Genomic DNA, 20,172 nt, shown 5'->3' with positions numbered 1-20,172 from the left:
GGAAGGAATGATGCAGGTAAGGCAGGCAAAATGTTGTCTGCTGTAGGGGCCCTTAGATTTGATCTCAGTGAGGCTGAGAGAGCCCTTTACTCAGTGAAAATCAAGCTGTAGTAAGTCACTACTTCTTTTCTCTCTTTCTTTCTTTCTTTCTTTCTTTCTTTCTTTCTTTCTTTTAAAGCATTCTTATTTATTTATTTATTTTTTAAAGATTTTATTTATTCATCTGAGACACAGAGATACAGAAGGAGAGAGAGAGAATGAGCAGGCGGAGAGCAGAGAGAGAGGGAGAAGCAGGCTCCCTGCTGAGCCAGGAGCCCAATGTAGGGCTCCATCCCAGAACCCTGGGATCATGACCTGAGCCGAAGGCAGAGGCTTAACCATCTGAGCCGCTCAGGCGCCCCTGTAAGCCACTATTTCTGATGGAAGTGAGACAAATCTCAGTGTGTGGAGCAGAAAATATAGTTGAGAAATCCTGCCATTGTTGAGAGGGAAAGATTCATTTGCAAGCAGGACAGGGATATAGCTACACCTTCACAATAGATCATTAGCAGCTGCGTGGAGAATGGGTGGAGGGGAGCAGCTGTGAGGCAGGGATAGGAGGTTGGAGTGTGTTGTCCAGGCAAGACCGAATGAGGGCCTCAGTTAAGGCAGTAGTGGTAGGATGAAGGGGATGGATTTGAAAAATCTTCAGGAGAACAAGAGTAGCCACAGTTGGTCATAGGTGGATGTGAGGAGTGAGGACAATATATAAATTAGGATGATTCCTCGCCTTCTAGTTTCATCGACAGGGTAGATAGTGGTATCAATACCTGATGTCAAGAAGAATCCCCAAGGGAAGAGCCAGTTTGATGCAGATGATGAGTTTGGTTTGGACATGTACAATTTGATATGCTGAGACAGTGAGGTAAAAATATTCATCAGGCAGTGAGATAAGTCAAAAATACTGGAGAGAAGTCTACACGAGTGACAAATTTAAGAGTTATCAGGATATAGGTGGCAGCTGAAACAAGGAGGGTAGACTGAGATCATCTGAAGAGTACTTGACCTAGTTGTTCCTTCACTTAACACAGAGATTCCCAATGTTCTGCTGGGTTACAGGTATGCCACCTTACTGATCTTCTCAAGCTTCTTAGCCCTTGGGGCAGCTGCTGCTGTAGACTGGAGGTCTCTGGCTATAAGCAGCCTCCATTTACTCCAGCATGAATATGTGCCATGATGAGACAGAGGTTGGGAGCCCACTCCTCTGTGGCATGAAGTACTGACGACCTACAGTTTCATTTATTCCCATATATTACTACTGCGTGTTTCCTTCTCTTCCACCCTCACTCCAAGCTCAAGATCATGGAGGGCAGGAGCTATGTACCCCCCGTGGCATCCCCTAATCCTAGAACTTTATTAATAATGTATAAATATTTACTAAAAAAATGAATGGATTAGTGCATATAATGGGAAGAGCAGTAGGATGGGACTAGAAAACAAGGAAATATCAAGACTTAAGGGGTGACCATTCAGGAAAGTGAAGCGAGAGGAAGGGACACAGACCTGCAAGATGTAGTCTTTATAAAGGCCGAGGAAGGAGAAAATGCCAAGGAGAGTTTGATCACTGCACTGGTCAAATGCAGAAGGGAGGCAGCATGAAATATATACACCTCAGTCTGTCTCTGTGGAGTCCAAAAGTTGCTAAGACGTCAGGGCACAAAAGTAGATAGGGAGCACAGAGTTGCAGTTAAAAGTGTGGATTCCAGAGCCAAGCTGCTCATGTTTATAATTCTGGCTCTATTACTTCTGCCTTTAGAGAAGTCAACCTCCCTTGCATATTTGTAAAATGACAATGATAACAGCACCTATCCGGAAGGACTGTTGTGGTAGGTAAATTAATTAATGTCTGTAGAGTACATCTAGAGTACCGTGCCTGGCACCTAGGAAGTGCGCTCAAATTCTTCTTCTTCTTTTAGCTGCTATAATCAAGATGCTTTCACTCATCATGATTCCCTTAGTACACCTGCTCACTGTGACTGCTGGTTTGCTGCCTTAATTAGTTGCTATTTCCAGCATGACACAAAGGAAGGTTTGACAGAAACGATGCTGGGTATGGTTCCATGGGTGATTAGCGGGATGAATTATAACAATTAACATTTGAATCCATTTGATCACAGAGCAAGAAGCGTCATTACAATGGGTAAAAATGAGAAATGATCTTGTCTTATTTTAAAGACATAGAGCAGAAAAAATATCTTTGGGATGGTTGTAGTATTGAAGTAGAAAATAGTCTGATCAACGCGTTCTGGGAAGGCATGCAACAGTTAATACTCACGTGCTGTTTCATAGCAGCTGCATCCGTCACTGTCCAATTCTGCTTCTTCTTGAGTGTTTGGTCAATGGCTAGGATGTCACTTGGATAGCCTGAGACTGGGTTGATAGGCTTTATATTTGCTGCCTTTATGCACACACACACACACACACACAAAGAAGGTTAGTGATATATTTTCGGTTAAATATACAACAAAGACATAATAAACAGAAATATGTCGTATCAGGAAGGGGTTTGTATGTGATTTATAAGGTTACTGCTAAGCCACTTGTCCATTGTTTTGGGGCACCTGGTATAGCACCATGTGTAACTGAGCATTTAGCGAATTCTCTTTTATAATGATGAAGCCTACTCAGAAGTGCAGACCAGAAGATGGTTTATGTGTGGAATGGATATGGAGGGTAGAGAAGAGCCGACTCTATCCTCACCAAATTTTCCAAGCCATCACCAAGCACTGAAAAGTGAAGAAGGTGCCCTCCACGGAATACAACCTGTATTACTTCCAAACTTCCACTGGGGAACCAGCTGTCTATTTTCCCTGTTCCTGGGCTGCTGAACAATGCTGGAAATCACGTAAATATGTGGATTGCTTCTTTGAAAACGTGTAGTACCCAGTCTCATCCAGGCTATTAGTACTGCTTGACCCTACTTTCCTTCATTAGATGCTGTTAATTCTCTTACAGATCTCATAGCTGTCTTCTTAGTGGCTGCTGGAAAACCAGATCTGCACATTCCCTCAGCTAATGATTATCTCTCCAGGACTAGCTAACATGAATTCTTTTCACTCTTCTCTCCACCTTGGGATTTCTCTCCATTGTGTAGCCTGATTTTTCCTCTTTGCCTCTTCTATGTGAGAGTTTCTTTCTGATTTCCAAGACCAAAGTCTCCCCCCTGTATCTTTATTAATTCCCCTCCTGAACCATTTCCCTTCGATTTTCCTTGTTCCATGGCTGGCTTCATGGGTGTGAGACTTGTGCAATCCCATAGGACCAGAAGGGCCCTGAATTTGGTTTACTGCTCTGCTGTTGCAGTCTTTAAATTCTTAGTAATTTTTGGACAAGGGGCCCTACATTTCCATTCTGCCCTTGGCTCCACAAATTACGTAGCCAGTCCTGCCTCTCTCCTACATCTTCAGTTTCTCTTCCTTGGCCAGTGGTTGTCAGCTTTGGCTGCATGTTGGAACTTTTAAAAATACCAAGGCCTAAGCCCCATCTCAGTATCTGATTTAATTGGATAGGGTTGTGGCCTGGACACACGGTGGTTAAAAGCTCTCCTTGGTGGTTCTGTTGTGCAGCCCGGATTGAGAACCACAGCTCTAAGGGCCCTTCCTCCTGGCTACTAATGTGCTCAAGTTCCCCGGTCCCGAAACAACTTTTTCTAGATTCTGATTCTTCATGTTCCATGTCTCTCTTCCTTAACAGGTACAGTTTTTTTGTAAAATGAGCTGATTTCCTTTTCCTCCCACCTTTGGTCTGCTTCATTAATTTCTAGAGATACATGATAAATATCTTCCACTGTGATTATGGATTTGTGTATTCACTTTTTTAGCATGCATGCCTTTAAAACGTCTAAAGTTAATCCTTACAATTCTGTGAATTGTCACCTTATCTGTCAACTTGCTAGGTGCATCCAGGTTCAAGATAGATATATCTTCCTGACAATTTAAAAAAATAATTAAATAGCATCTTTATCTTTAGTTATGTTTCCCTTAAATTTTACTTTCCCCATACTAATATATTGATACCAGCTCACTGATTTGTATTTGCCTGATGTATCTTTTCCTGTCCTTTTACTTTCATACTTTGTGTTGTATTTTAGATGTGTCTCCTTTAAAGAACAGATATCTGAAAATTATTAAAAATCAGTCTCAGTATCCTTTTTTTAGACTTGAAAGATGAACCATTGTCTATTTTTTCTTTTTAATACTTTTTAAATAAACTAGTATGTTTTAATCTTTTATTGTGATTATTGATATATTTGGATTTTCTACCTATTTTATTTTGCACTTTCTATTTTTCCATGTTTTCTCTTTTTTCTTGTTCCTTCCCCCTTCTATTCAACAGTTATTCATTATAATGATTATTCATTAAATTATTCATGATTCATTTTAGTGATTATCCTCACATTTTTAACACTCATTATAAATTTAACAAAATATAGGAAGCTTTAATTCTGAGTACCAGCCTCCTCATCTCCTGTGTCACTGTGGTGTACAGTATTTTAGTTCTTGTTGATTAGTACTCCCCAAACCAGTAATTCTTCCTTTCTTTTTTTTAGTTTTATTTTATTATGTTATATTAATCACCAATACATTACATCATTAGTTTTTGATGCAGTGTTCCATGATTCATTGTTTGCCTATAACACCCAGTGCTCCATTCAATACATGCCCTCTTTAATACCCATCACCAGGTCTTTTCTTTTTTTTTATAAAAGATTAATTTATTGGGATGCCTGGGTGGCTCAGTCGGTTAAGTGTCTGTCTTCGGCTCAGGTCATGATCCCAGGTCCCAGCATCAGGCTCCCTGCTCCACGGGGAGCCCACTTATCCCTCTGCCTCTGCCTCTCTCTGTCTCTCATGAATAAATAAAATCTTTATTTTTTATATTATTAAAAAAAAATTTTTTTTTTTAAATTTATTTGACAGAGAAAGACACAGTGGGAGAGGGAACACAAGCAGGGAGAGTGGGAGAGGGAGAAGCAGGCTCCCTGCAGAGCAGGGAGCCCTATGTAGGGTTCAATCCAGGACCCTGGGATCATGACCTGAGCTGAAGGCAGATGCTTAACAACTGAGCCACCCAGGCACCCCTAAATAAATAAAATCTTTAAAAAATGATTTATTTATTTATTTGAGAGAGAGAGAGTTCACGTGTAGGGTGGAGAGGGGCAGATGGAAAGGGAGCAGACTCCTTGCTGAGTGGGGAGCCATATGCAGGGATCCATCCCAGGACTCTGAGATCATGACCTGAGCCCAAATCAACAGTTGGATGCTTAACCTCCTGGGCCATCCAGGTGACCTTTAAATGTAAATTTAAATAGCCACTGTGGCTACCATTATTGGAAGCCTCAGGTTTAGATTGTGTAGGACCCTGAGTGTTACAGTAAGGATTCTGGCTTTTACTTCGAGTGATGTGAAAAACCACTGGCAAGTTTTGAGCTGATTTTAGCAGAGCCACTTTGGTTGCTGTGTTGAGAATAGACTGCAGAGGACAAAGATAGAAGCGGACCATTTAGGAAGCTGTGGACACTATCTCTGCTGATATGATTAGAGACAATCTTGCTCTCAATAAATAAAGGCTTTGTATTATAATTTCCTTTCATCCAAAAGATACTGAGTCTCCTATAGACCAGTTTCTATTCTAGGTGATAGGAATCCTTTAGTGAAAGAAATAAAGTCCTTGCCTACATGAACCTTATATTCTGGTTGGAGAGATTGACAGTAAACAGATAATGATCACAGGTGGAGGGCTTAGTGTTGGAAAATAAATTTAAAGGGGAATAAAGTTCCCCTTATTTCCAACTTGTTGGTGATACCTGCCTGTGGGTATGACTTCATCTGGAGAGATAAATTCAAAGTCTGAAGTTAAGGTCATTTGTGACTGTGCTACTCCTCCAGAGTCTATTTTTTTTTTTAAGTTTTTATTCAAATTCTGGTTAACATACAGTGTAATAATAGTTTCAGGTGTTTCATATAGTGATTTAACACTTGCATACAACACCTGGTGCTCATCACAACAAGTGCATCCTTAATCCCCATCACCTATTTAACCCAACCCCCTACCCACCCCCCCTTCTGGGTACTATCTGTTCTCTACAGTTAAGAGTCTGTTTCTTGCTTCTCTCTCTTTCTTTGTTTCCCCTTTGCTTGTTTGTTTTGTTTCTTAAATTCCACATGTAAGTGAAATCATACAGTATTTGTCTTTCTCTGACTGACTTATTTCCTTTAGCATAATATTCTCTAGTTCCATCCACATTGTTGCAAATGGCAAGATTTCATTCTTTATGCACAATGGAATATTGCTCAGTCATAAAAAAGATGTATATATCTACACACACACACACACACACACACACACACACACCACCTCTTCTTTATCCATTCATGTATCAGTGGACATTTGGGCTGTTTCCATAATTTGGCTATTGTAGATAATGCTGCTATAAGCATTGGGGTGCATGTATTTCTTCGAATTAGTATTTTTGTGTTGTTTGGGTAAATACCTCATAGTGCAACTGCTGGGTCATAGGGTAGTTCTATTTTTAACTTTTTAAGGAACCTTCATACTGTTTTCCAGAGTGGCTACACCAGTTTGCATTCCCACCAACAGTACAGGAAGGTTCCCCTTTCTCTACATCCTTGCCAGCACCTGTTTTCCCCTAGATTCTTTAAAAATTTTTTATTTGGGTGGCTCAGTCGGTTAAGCATCTGCTTTCTGCTCTGTCATGATCCTGGAGTCCCAGGATCGAGTCCCGCGTTGGTCTCCCTGCTCACTGGGGAGTCTGCTTCTTCCTGTGCCCCTCACCCCACTCTCATGCTCTCTCTCTCTCTCTCTCAAATAAATAAATAAAATCTTTAAAAAACAATTTTTATTTTATTGTGGTAAGAACACTTAACATGAGATCTATGCTCTTAACACATTTTTGGTGTACAATACGTTTTGTTAACTATAGGCACAGTTTTGCACAGTATATCTCTAGAATTACTCATCTTGCATAATTGAGACTGTATGCCCGTTGCTTAGCAGCTCCCCATTAACCCCTGCCCCCAGCCTTGGGGACTCTTAAACTCTATGCCTGGAGGGACTTCTAAGAGGTTTCATAGTGATGTGAACACCACATGGATTTCTGGAACCCAGAGATGCCTCACTGGTCTCCAATCAAATCTTTTTTTTTTTTTAAAGATTTTATTTATTTATTCGACAGAGAGAGAGAGAGGACAAGCAGAGGGAGTGGGAGAGGGAGAAGCAGGCTCCTCACTGAGCAGGGAGCCTGATGTGGGGCTCCATCCCAGGATCCTGGGATCATGACCTGAGCTGAAGGCAGATGCTTAGCCGACTGAGCCACCCAGGTGCCCCTCCAGTGAAATCTTGATGTTCTGCAGGCTGGGAGGCCTGTCATAGCCAGGAGTGAGGCCAGAGCTTCCTCAGAGAATACCCAGAAACCAAGGCATGGCTGCCTGAGACTTTAACATTCAGACCTTGAAGTAGGCCAGAAGGTGTAGCCAGGACTATAATTTGGGGTCTAGTCCAAGAGCAGGATGGCCACTCCATCACAGATTGCGCCACTGAGTTGTGGACCTGGTCCTCTCATCCCATCGTATCTGGCCCAACCAAGATCTAGAGCTAGTTGAGGGAGCCCAAAATGCAGCTTCTGGTCACTAGGTTGAAGGGAGAGCAGGTGTAGGTAGGATCTGAGGGCCTTTTTATTGTTATTCTTATACTCTCCACCTCTAACCCCAAGCCTAAGGTTGTATTTTTCAGTAAGCTTAACTATTCGTTGAAATTAAATGAAATATTTATACCTGGGCTTAAATTTAGGAATATGGCTATGGAATCTGGTTTGAAATATAATGACTGAAAATGTTTGTCATTAAAAAAGTATTAGTTCTGTTAAGTTAGAACTTGAAAACCTAAGTATTTAAATTAACTAATGTGACATAACCAAAATCTTACCTGTGTCTTCCAGTCTCTTTTATGGAAAAAGTAGTTCTCAAAGAAATCCAGAGGCTCCCTTCTCCTTAGCATTTCTAATTTCTGTATGTCTTTGAATGGCTTTCCCATCACCACCCCATCCTTGTTAGGAAACAATGGAAAGATGGGTATTTTTGAATATGGGCTATCTGAAGGAGGACTGCACCCTTAAAAGATAAAAACAAAACAAAACAAAAAGATAAAAACAAAATACCAAAAATAGTATTATGAACAGTGTAAGAAGAAATTCGCATAAAAGACATACATGTGGTGCCTATTTTGCTTTTTTCTAGTCTTCTCAATGGCCATGACCCTCCTTTTCACTCTCCTCACCTCCCTCCCCATACATAGAGTCTAGGCTTCATCCAGACTCCAGGCTTCACCTGTATCAGGAGGATTCAGGTGAAGATGTGGATTTGCTTTCAAATGATATCTGTGTGACAGAGACCAGTCACTCAGAATAGGCTGTGGTCCTGCTTCTTTAGCATTTGGCCTCTAGTATTTATTTCTGACCAGTAGTATACAAATAAATCCTTTACAACAAGGGGGAGAGGACAAATGGTTCTTACTCTTGAGCTCTTCAAGAAATTTAAGTAAATCCTTTTCTTGCATTATTGCGATTCGGGCAGCATTAGCAAAGGCAGCTGTGCTTGAGCTTGGAGGTGTGCATATGTCTGGTTTAAATCTCCTTTTCCCATAACCCACAGTGTAGGGACTCCATGACATTCCTGATGTGGTATCCTGGAATTTTCTTCGGAAATAGCTATAAAAAAAAAAAAAAAGTAATCCAAAAAAAGAATAGAAAGTGCTATATAGTCCTGCTGAAAAGGTGTCTTACTGGACAAAAAGAAAAAAGTCTAGTTGCAAGTTATATGCTGAATACATTAATTAAATTAATTCTTTTTATAAAGATCTTATTTATTCATTTGAGAAAGTGAGAGAAGAGAGAGAGAGAAACAGCATGAGCAGGGGGTAGGGTCAGAGGGAGAAGCAGGCTCCCCGCTCCAGGATCCCGAGACTCCAGGATCATGACCTGAGCTGAAGGCAAATGCTTAATGACTGAGCCACCCAGGCACCCCCCTTATGATTTCTTAACTACCATCTTAACCACGAAATCTAACTCTACCCCTTCAGTCCTGACTTCACTTGGCCTCACTTTAGCATTTAATACTGGGGGAAGGTCTGTCCTGGTTTAGATTTGTCTGTGGCCCTGGCTTCCGACTTCACACCGTCCTGGTTCCCTTCTTGATGACTAATGTTTCCTTTGCTGACCCGTCTGTTTCTTTCCATTCCACAAGTATGGGAATTCCTTGTGGTTCTGTCCTCAGTCCTTTGCTTCTTTCCCCGCCCCCTCCCCAGCATGGGGCTAGGGAGAAGTGCGAGGCTATGAAGCAGGTTTAGGAGGTCAAACGGGTGGGACTTGGTGATCAGCTGGATGTGGGGAGTGACGGAGCAGCCTGGCCTCAAGGAGGCCAGCACGGACTGAGCAGAGTAACAGGGGGCAAAGAAAAAGAGGTCAAAGGTGGGTGCAGATCACCTGGAGGGCCAGTAAGTCATGTGAAGTGTGAGGCTTGCACTCTGAGGGAAATGGGAGGGTTTTGAAGGTTCTGAGCAGAGGAGTGACATGATCCGACACTGTGCTAAAAGGACCATTTGGTGCTGTAGGCATCAAGGCATCAGCTAGGCAGAGGGAGTGTTGAGAATAGACTGTGGAGCCAGCAAGTCATGGGGGTGGGAGTCAAAAGGTGCAAGCAGGGAGACCAGTTAGGAGACAGTGATCCAGGAAAAAGCTAATGCATGTAAAGTGCACACTCAGAACTCTGCACATAATGCTCAATAAATGCTATAGTCAACTACAGGAATACCTATCAAATTCTACCATTATCCAGCTTGAGACCAGCTTTCTCAGAAACTAAATGAATGACCTTTGCCACTCATTTGACAGTTAATTGTGTGATATATTTTGTGTCATTTCACTTTTGTATATTTAGTAATCTACATACTTATGGCTTTTTCTCTCAATTTATATTTTAAGTTCCTTAAATGCAAATGCTACGTATTAAACACTTGATCTCCTTAGAAACCAGGTGTATGAAAAGCAACAACCATAATCATCATCATAATAAAAACACCATCAGCTACGATTTCCTGAGAGGCAGTCTAGGAGGGTAGATAGGAGCATGGGTTCTAGAATCAGACTGTTTGTGCTAAAATCTAGGCACCACTGCCCCTTGGGTGAGTTACTTAATACCTGTACTTCAGGTTTTTCATCTGTAAAATGAGGATAATAGTACCCATTAAGAAAGTGAGGATTAAGGGCGCCTGGGTGGCTCAGATGGTTAAGCGTCTGCCTTTGGCTCAGGTCATGATCCCAGGGTCCTGGGATCGAGTCCCGCATCGGGCTCCCTGCTCCGCGGGGAGCCTGCTTCTCCCTCTGCCTCTGCCTCTCTCTGATGAATAAATAAAATCTAAAAAAAAGAGAGGATTAAAACAGATAATATATATGCTTTATGACTATTCCAGCTACTTCCACATAATAATAATATATATTGAGCTCCAGGATTTTTTTTTTTTTTAAGATTTTATTTATTTGAGAGAGAGAGAGAGCACCAGCAGGGGGAGTGGGAGAGGAAGAAGCAGGCGGGAGCCCGATGCGGGGCTTGATCCCAGGACCCTGAAGATCATGACCTGAGCCGAAGGCAGACACTTAACCGACTGAACCACCCAGGCACCCCTAGCTCCAGGAATATTTATTGAACTACTTCACCTGCATTATCACATATTATCCCCACAACTGCCCTATAAAGTATTATTATCATTATTATTTTTAGGTAGGTATTATTATTGTTGTTCCCATTTTATAGGTGAGGAAACCAAGGCTGAGAAATTAAGCAATGTGTCAAATTTGTGTACCAACAACAGGCATTTAATAAATGCCTTTGAAATGGAATGAAGAGTAGAATTTTGTGGACCCTCTGGTTCCACATCTGACAAATATAGGATAGCATAGAGAGATGATTATCCATTGAGGATTCTGAAAACATTCTGTATTTTTAAGTCTGAAAGGGAAAGCAGAATGCTTTGAAAGAATATGAGCTAGAAGGATTGATAACAGCAATATTCAATATCTATAATACAATGATATAAATAGTTTGAGGAAATTTATCTTTAGTGGTATTTGCTGGAATAAAACACATTTGGGTGTGAGGATGTTTCTTCATCCTCTATTCTCAAATTCAGTTCTGGCTCAGCTCCAGTCCAAAGGCTACTTTGGGAGGTCTGAAATTGCTCTACATCATCCCAGAGTCAAAAGAGCCCCTGGTAGTTCCAGCATGAATGGGAGTGTCTTCCAAACTAGATTTCCAAGCCCACCCGAAGTCATCCCTGGAAAAGTTTTACTCTTCTGGGATTCTCTAGCTTAGGGTAGAAGAGTCTGAACCTTCTTGGCTATCTTAGGCCCTCAGTGGGCCCTGAGATGGTCTGAGGTCAGTCTTGCAATTTCAAAGTTAGCACAGTTGGGATGAAGGAATAAGGTCCCATGTGGCATGTGAGCTTTGCCACAGACTCCTTCTCCTTTGTTTTGGAGCAGACCCTGTGGAGTAGGATGTAAAGAGCCTCATAAGTGCTTCTAAGAAGGCCAATTTTACCCTTCTTTGCCACTTACCTTACTATTTCCATTACAGCCTTTCTGGGTAAAGCTGAAGTCTCTACAAGCTTTGATAGGATTTCAAACAACAGGATCCCTGGGTTGCCAGCTGAATCTAAACATTTCTCCTTTTCTGGAACTATGAAGGGGGAAAAAAATTCAAAATGCCTTCTGAAAAAACATCTATCAAAGAAAGTAATAAGCCGACAGTCTTTTTAGTCTATTTACAATATTAATACTGAGCCAGGTACTAGAGAATTATAGAAAAACATTCAAAATCTGTTCTGTTTGGTAGAAAGGTCATCTTGATTATTGAACAGACACAATGATCATTAAAAAAATGCTTTTAGTTCCATGACTTCTAAGTAAATATTGACTTGTAAGTTAAGACACTTCACATAAACATGGTTTATGTATTAAGGACTGTTGTCTTGTTCTCTGGGTGAAGGGATTGCTGATCAACGTGTCTCAGGCTTGCAGGCGAACCCTCGTTACTACAGTAGTACCGGAAGCAGCAGCTTCGGTCTCTTCTAAGGACAGTTCGCTGCCTATGAATCGATGTATTTTCAAAACTATACACAGTATTTGGAATTTGGTATGTATTTATCCCAGAAAACATGGCACAAATTGTGATTAGTTTTTCCAAGGCAGACTGTAAAACTCATAAACCATCAGAGGACTTAAATAACAGTATGTCAAGGACACCTCCAGATCCCTTACAACCTTGTGTGAGGACATGCTCTTTAGCCTCCAGCCAATTCTCCCATCCTCCCACCAAGGGCAGACTTCATCAGGGTGAGGAAGAAATCTTTTGGGAATAGTGAATTATTGATACCCCCCAGTTTGCATGAAAGAGAGCATTTGTCTTTTTCTAAAGAATTTTTCATTTGTAAAGGGAGTACCTTCCAAAGTAGCACATGCACATGGTAAAGAATATTATAAGAGGTGACAGAATTTTTCTACAGCATTCCAAGTGTTCCTCATTGGAGACCAAAAAGCAGTGTCTCCTGCAGAAGGACTTGATGCATTTAAGTTAAAATTCTAAAATTGTATCAATTTGCTTAGCAAATATTGTTTCGGAGAAGTAGTACGACAGTAAATCTCATGCCAGAGTACACCTTCCTCACTTTTCTCCTGCTTGGAGGCCTAAATGAATAATGGTTACTATGCAGCGAATCACAGCCACCCAACAGCCATGTTCAGCAATATCTCTACTCACCCACAGCCTTAAGGAAGCGATTCTTATCTGTTAGCACCTTTATAAAGTCTGAGAAATTCACCTTCCCATCTCCTGCAACAGAAATCTAAGTCTCAGAACAAGGATATAAGATGCATTTTAGTCATCAGATTACATACTAAATATAAAATGAAAACACCTTGGACTATTCAATACTTAAAATCAGACAGCATGGGGGGCGCCTGGGTGGCTCAGTTGTTAAACGTCTGCCTTTGGCTCAGGTCATGATCCCAAGGTCCTGGGATCAAGCCCTGCAATCGGGCTCCCTGCTCGGCGGGGAGCCTGCTTCTCCCTCTCTCACTCCCTCTGCTTGTGTTCCCTCTCTTGCTGTGTCTCTGTCAAATAAATAAATAAAATCTTTAAAAAAATCAGACAGCATGTTAAGGCTGGAGATGCGCTCAGGGAAGCACTGGTCTTCTTGAAGTGGTTTTGGCATCGTTACATGAATCACCCACAGCTGCTAGAAGCAATGGTGGGGTATAAACATCAAACCGGGGGCTCCCAGTCCCTGCAGTCCTACCTACTCACTCCTTTCTGAGAGACTTGCCATTTTTGCAAGGAATCCATTCCCGCTTTCCCACTCCATACCCACCTCTGATATTTCTATTATTCTAACACCCCCAAATTGTACCCAGTCTCCTCTAACTTATAGGATAGTGTTATTAGAGACATATGTGTGTGTTTTGATGCAAGAACAGGAAAACTGGGCAGTTAGTGGAAACAAGTGACACCTTAATTAACTGGTGATGCTGATTCATACGTGGAGCTTATGCTAATTGAATGGGGCACTGGCAGTTGGGTGCGGAGAGGTAAGAGGAGGTAATTTGCTAACTATATATTCCATACAACATATCAGCTTGGGCTATCTTCACTAGGTCAGTATATTCAAAGGAAATATTATCTAAAAGCTTTAAAAATATCAACAAAAATGCTGTGGCATTTAAAATTCAGTATAGGTGGGCTCTAAGGATCAAAGGAAGATTTGTACTAATATGATTCAAATGGAAACAAAGGGCTTGGATTTTCTTGGTAATGTGTCATTTTTGAAATTGTCAATGCCTTTGTATCTGTTATTTCAAGGCACCCTCCAAAATGTATATCATGATAGGTAATCTGAATTTAATATTAAAATGCGATAGTCACTTTTAGTTTCCATACAGGATTTTTCAAAGAATAGTCCATTTTGTAGCATTAATTTGATTTTTTTGCATTAATTTGATTTTGTAACTTGTACACATACCTTACTGATATCCTTAAAGAGAAACATATATATGTACTTTTGATAATGAGGTATATTTGTTTATATAATCACTGAAAGAAAAATATATATTTATAAAAACCTTTTATGAGAAAAATAATTACAAGTCAAAGTACTCACGATCAATATCAGCACATCTTAATTCATTATAGACATCATGCTTGGTTAGATTCATTCCCAACTTAGCTAAAGTGCACATCATTCCATGTAAATCAATACAGCCAGTTTTATCCTTGTTAAAGAAGTTGTAGGCATCTTGAAAGGCTGAGGAAATGTAATTAAGTTAGTCAGGCAGTTATTCAAGAATAAGTACATATTCTAATGGAACTAGGACTGACTATATAGTTGATTGGACATCACGTTCTGAAAAAGTATTGAGAGAAAAATGGGTACTTAATAGACATTTCATATAAAGGACAATGTCCTTCCATGAGATTTGAATTGGAATAAACTAGTTTGTGGAAAACCAAATATGTTGGTAAAATGGCCTTTGAAAGCAGTCCATACCTTAATTTCTAGAATCTGTGAATGTATTACTTATACGACGAAAGGGACTTTGCAAATATAATTAAGATAAATTACTCTGGATTACTGAGTGGGCCCAATCTAATCACAGGGTCCCCTAGGCATCTAGAAGCAAGAGAAATGTAGCAGAAGGGATCAGAGAGATTCAAAGCATGAGAAGGACTCTTGCTGGTTCAAAGACAGAAGGGGCAATGTGATGTGGGACACAGACCGCTGTCAGGGGCTGAGAGAGGCTCCTGGCTGAAAGCCAGTAAGGAAGTGAGATTTAACCCTAGAACCACAAGGAACTAGGTTCCACCAAGAACCTGAATAAGCTTGGAAGAAGATTTTCCTTCAGAGCCTCTTTTTTTTTTTTTTAAAGATTTTATTTATCAGAGAGAGAGAGAGAGAAAGAGTGTGCACACAAGCATGGGGCAGGGACAGGCAGAGGCAGAGGGAGAAGCAGGCTCCCCGCTGAGCAAGGAGCCCAATGCGGGACTCGATCCCAGGACCCTGGGATCATGACCTGAGCCGAAGACAGACGCTTAACCACCTGAGCCACCCAGGTGTCCCCCTTCAGCGGCTCTTGATTAGAAGCCAGGGTGGCCAACTCCTTCATTTTGCCCTTGAAAGACCCAGAGAAGAGGAACTAGCCAAGCCCATCTGGACTTCTGGTTCACAGAACTGTGAGATAATAAATTTGTGTTGTTTTAAGCTGCTAAGTTTGTGGCAATTTGTTATGGCAGCAACAGAAACATGATGCACCAAAATGGACCCAAATTATATGCATGTGAATGTTTTGAACAGACTCAAAGACATACTCAGGGTGTTAACTGGAGCTGAAATTAGACACGTATTTTCTAACATTGGTGAATGAAGAAATAAACCCAGAACAAAGTATATCTCAAATGGCACCAGAATAAAACTTGTGTGAAGTCACATTCAAGTGTTAGCATCTGCATGTATGAGAGTCATTCATCCTATAGAGATATAATGGTACCTGCCTTATAATTGTGTGAGTGGGTAACATCTTTCTCCCTTGGTTGAAGGCAGGCTTCTCTAGGGTGGAGTCATCTCTGACTTGTTTCTAATTTCTCCCAGTATTTCTAGCATGTTAGTAGGCATGCCTTCTATCTGCCAGGCGCCTAGGATACATTAGTGCCCTAAACAGAGATCTTTGCCCTTATATAAATGTAATGAATAGGTAAGTTGGATAGCATGCTAGAAGGTTAGAAGATGTAAGTAAGTGTTCTGGGAAAAAGAGAAAGTAATGCAGGTTGGGGTGGGGTGGGGATTGGGAGTTCCAGGGATTGAGGGATAGGTTGCTTATATTAAATAGCTGAGATGTGAGCAAAGATTTGAGGGGGGTGAGGGAGTGGATCTCTGGGAGAGGAGAGGACCAGACAGAGGGAAGAGCTAGAGCAAAGGTGCTAAGGGGAATGGGCCTGGCATATCCCAGGAACAGCAAAGAGGCTAGTGTGGCTGGAGCAGAGTGAGCAACAGAAGAACAGGAGAGGTCAGAAACGTAATGTGTGTGTGTGTGCGCATGGTAATGTTTTACAGTTTTAGATTTTATTTTATATTATTTATTATTTTTTTTTAAAGATTTTTATTTATTTGAGAGAGAGAGAGTGAGCACAGAGCACAAGTGGGGGAGGGGAGCAGAGGGAGAAGCAGACTCCACACTGAGCAGGCAGCTCGATGCGGGGCTTGATCCCAGGACCCCAAGATCATCACCTGAGCCGAAGGCAGCCACTTAACCGACTGAGCCACCGAGTCGATTTTTTTTTTTTTTTAAGATTTTATTTATTTATTTGACAGAGACAGAGACAGCGAGAGCAGGAACACAAGCAGAGGGAGTGGGAGAGGGAGAAGCAGGCTTCCAGCTGAGCAGGGAGCCCGATGTGACACTTGATCCCAGGACTCTGGGATCATGACCTGAGCTGAAGGCAGACGCTTAACAACTTTGATTTCTGTTTTGTTTTCAATTGGTTCCAAACTTGGAGCCTTAGCCTTCCCAGAACGTTCTTTCTTTCTATTTTTTTTTTTTGGACTTTTTAATTGTTATGTTAATCACCATACATCATTCGTTTTAGATGTAGTGTTCCATGATTCATTGTTTGTGCATAACACCCAGTGCTCCTTGCAGAACGTGCCCTCTTTAATACCCATCACCAGGCTAACCCATCCTCCCACCCCCCTCCCCTCTAGAACCCTCAGTTTGTTTTTCAGAGTCCATCGAGGAGACTTTCTTTTATGCTCCCAAAACACTTTATACTTCCCCATCATAACTTGTATCATATTGTGATTTAAATGTTTCAGTCAAAAATGCATGGTTTAATGGTCTGACTTCCCTGAAGGACTTCCTATCAGGGCAGTGACAATGTCTGACTTGTTACTTGTTATGTTTCCCATGCTTAGTATACTGTGGGCTTTACATGAATATTTCCTGTTTGGACTAATAAACAATAGCCAGTATAGCTATTTATACTCTGCTCCGTTACTTGATTTCTATTTGACTTTGCATTTGTTTTCTGTATACTCACAAGTTCTTATTTGAATAAAATTATTTGTCCAGGACTGTCCAAATTCTAGGAAGATGTCTGTTTGAAAGTAATCCCCCTTCCTTCCCACAAATTAGACATTGAATTAGAAATTTTGCTCTCAAAAAGCAGAGTACTACAGACAACTCTTGAAATTGCAGATCTCTCTTAGAGAAGAAAATGATCAGATTTATCAAGGGGCCTTAGTTGGTGCTTTCATTTGAGGGCTTATTGTCATTACCTTGCATTTGTGAAGCATTCAGCTTCTTTGCTTTGCTTTGGCAGGGGAGAGATCCTGGTAAATCTTTATCCCTGACAAAAGACATGAAAAGATTTAATACATATGTGAAACCAGCAAATATTAGTTCTTCAGTTTTTGCTGACTGGAACGACTGCAAGATCACAATATATCCAGAGTCTCACCTCCTAAGGGACCTGTTACTGTCACTCACCAATAGTTACAGGATGGACAGTGAGAAAATGCTGGCCACTGAGGTCCACATCTGGCCTATACCTGCCCATCGCCCTTACACCCTTAAAAAAATCTGATTTTCTCCATTTTACAAAAGAGGAAACTGAGGCTCAGAGGGATTAAATAACTTGTCCCAAATTGCACAGATAATAGGTGAAAGTCATGGGATTCAAATTCAGGTTTATCTGACTCCAATGCTCAAGGATATAAGCCCTATACTATTCTTATTGCTAGAAATAGAAGTTGTTTCAAATTTTTAAGTGGTATAAATAATCTTATGGTGAATATCCTTACATTGAAAGCTTTATAACCATAGTTATCTTACGACTTTAACTGCCAAACTGTATTTTTACCAGCATATTAGAGGTAGATATAACTACAACTCTATACTTATACATCATCTATAGGTGTATCAACTATCTATCTATCAATATCTATCTATCTATCTATCTATCTATCTATCTATCTATCTATCTATCTATGTATCAAATCATCTGAGACAGAAAGTGCTTCTGGAAAGTCTGGAACCCTGGGTGACTTTTCATTTTCTCAGAAAAATAAAATCTGGAAAAAGAGAAAACATATTAATACTTTGGGGATATTTTATATAGATCTGCAGGAGGTTATTAGTTTAGGAATATAAAAAATATATTACGCAAAACTGGGTTTGCTTATAATATGGTCATTTAAAAGTAGACTTAAATAGTCATGATTTTATAAGTTAATTTTATTTAAAATATATTTAGCTTTGAAACTAAACTAAAAGTTTTAATATGGAATCTCTTTGTTTTTACAAGAAGCAGTTAAAAAAGTGAAATGGGAAGAAATACTAAACACGCTAAATTTAAAAAGTTATGGTTTATGAATTTAGCATCCTGTATAGTATCTCGTAGGTTCAACTCATTTTCAAAGACGGACCTAATAAAAACAAAGGTGATAAGGTCTTAAAATGCACCATTCCTTTTTTGACATGGAATTTTACCTAATTAGTCTTATTATCTCTGCTTTTACTAATACCGATTTCTTCTTCTGGTGTTTCTGTTCTATCACCTATTTGAACTTCTGAAAACTCAAGTTGGCCCTTACGCAGATATGTTATTTTATATTTGTTGTATTTCTAAATATAAACGAATTTCTTTCACATGACATAAAAGATGCAGTAGATGGAGAAATACGGAGTTCTCAAGAAGCAGGAGCAAAGTAGAAGGCCAGGCAGTATGAAGTCTTTACTAGCTACATTAAAAAAAGGATACTCTTGGCAGAATTTCAAATCTTATCTTGGCTCACACATGAGAAACGGTCTTTTTAAATTATAACGTTTCAAAGCTTTGAAGTACCTTAGCTTTGGAATGAGCTCAGTCTGGCCTCTCATCTCATGTAGGAATTCCCTCCATGTGTGGTATTGTCAAGTCTTTGCTTGACTACTTTCAAGCATGTCACTTGTTCCAGAGACAGCTTGTAATGCAGGGTATGGGAACCATGAGATCAAGGGATTTGGCAGCTGTAAGGCTGTCTTACCCACATGCTTCTAAAAAAGGTCAGTAATCTATTCTTGTTGCAGCAGTATAGTCAAGGGCACTAGGGGAAATACTCTCAAAGTGGCACAGAAAACGGATGGTTTGAGAGAGAAGAGAGGCTTTTCTTCTTACACTCTGATAAAATATAGATCAGGCTCTTACTTGCAGTCATTAGTGGCTGAGGTTTATTGGAATTTGTAATTACCAGACTGAGAAAAAAAGCTATTGTTAATGTCACAGGCAAATCTCCCTTCCCACTTTTAGCTCAAGGTTAGTCATGGCTAATTTACCCAGATTTCATTTCACTGGCCATATTTGAGCTATAGACTATATTGACTTGCTTAGGGGATTAGGTCTTCTTTCTGATCCTCTAACATTATTCTCCTTTAAACTGGCACTCAAAATATCTTAATGTATTACTGACAACTTCTTAAGCCCTCTAGGGTATTCTGACCCCCCACACAAAAATTCCCTCTCATTTGGGGGAACAGGAAAGAGGACTTTTTGTTTCTTCAATCTAAAAGGATATATATTGGGGCGCCTGGGTGGCTCAGTCGTTAAGCGTCTGCCTTCGGCTCGGGTCATGATCCCAGGGTCCTGGGATCGAGCCCCGCATCGGGCTCCCTTTTTGGCGGGAAGCCTGCTTCTCCTTCTCCCTCTCCCACTCCCCCTGCTTGTTTTCCCTCTCTCGCCGTGTCTCTCTCTGTCAAATAAATCAATAAAATCTTAAAAATAAATAAATAAATAAAATAAAATAAAAGGATATATATTTTTTTCTTTTCATAAAAAACCTTTCTCTTCAATTCATATATTTGGTTTTATAACCAAATTTATCACAAGGTACTTGAAGAGCCTTCTAACTTGTTTCCTCATAACCTTTATGGTTATTTATAATATTTATCACCTTAATAATTCTTCACCTTAATCTATTCGGGGCACCTGGGTGGCTCAGTTGGTTGGGTGTCCAACTCTTGATTTCGGCTCAGGTCATGAT

The 20,172-nt window shown here is 40.4% G+C and overlaps 1 protein-coding gene across 1 annotated transcript in view; it reads right to left on the bottom strand.

The window, feature by feature from the left end:
* The window catches only part of EFCAB3 (EF-hand calcium binding domain 3), a 107,861-nt gene that overhangs the window by 3,739 nt on the left and 83,950 nt on the right, over positions 1-20,172 (bottom strand). Inside the window, exons 31-37 of the mRNA XM_064583060.1 lie at positions 17,431-17,501; positions 14,263-14,406; positions 12,867-12,938; positions 11,666-11,786; positions 8,571-8,764; positions 7,984-8,168; positions 2,315-2,437 (exon numbers count right to left, since the gene is read on the bottom strand). Of these exons, the coding sequence (XP_064439130.1) occupies positions 2,315-2,437; positions 7,984-8,168; positions 8,571-8,764; positions 11,666-11,786; positions 12,867-12,938; positions 14,263-14,406; positions 17,431-17,501 (910 nt within the window). The remainder of the gene's footprint in view (positions 1-2,314; positions 2,438-7,983; positions 8,169-8,570; positions 8,765-11,665; positions 11,787-12,866; positions 12,939-14,262; positions 14,407-17,430; positions 17,502-20,172) is intronic.

The sequence above is a fragment of the Mirounga angustirostris genome, unplaced genomic scaffold (genome assembly GCF_029215605.1).
Source record: "Mirounga angustirostris isolate CCGP_5_RB_7025 unplaced genomic scaffold, mMirAng1.0.hap1 SCAF_17, whole genome shotgun sequence".
In the NCBI taxonomy this organism is placed as follows: domain Eukaryota; kingdom Metazoa; phylum Chordata; class Mammalia; order Carnivora; family Phocidae; genus Mirounga; species Mirounga angustirostris.
Note: the sequence above shows the minus strand (reverse complement) of the source record. Positions and strands in the feature narration are given on the sequence as shown.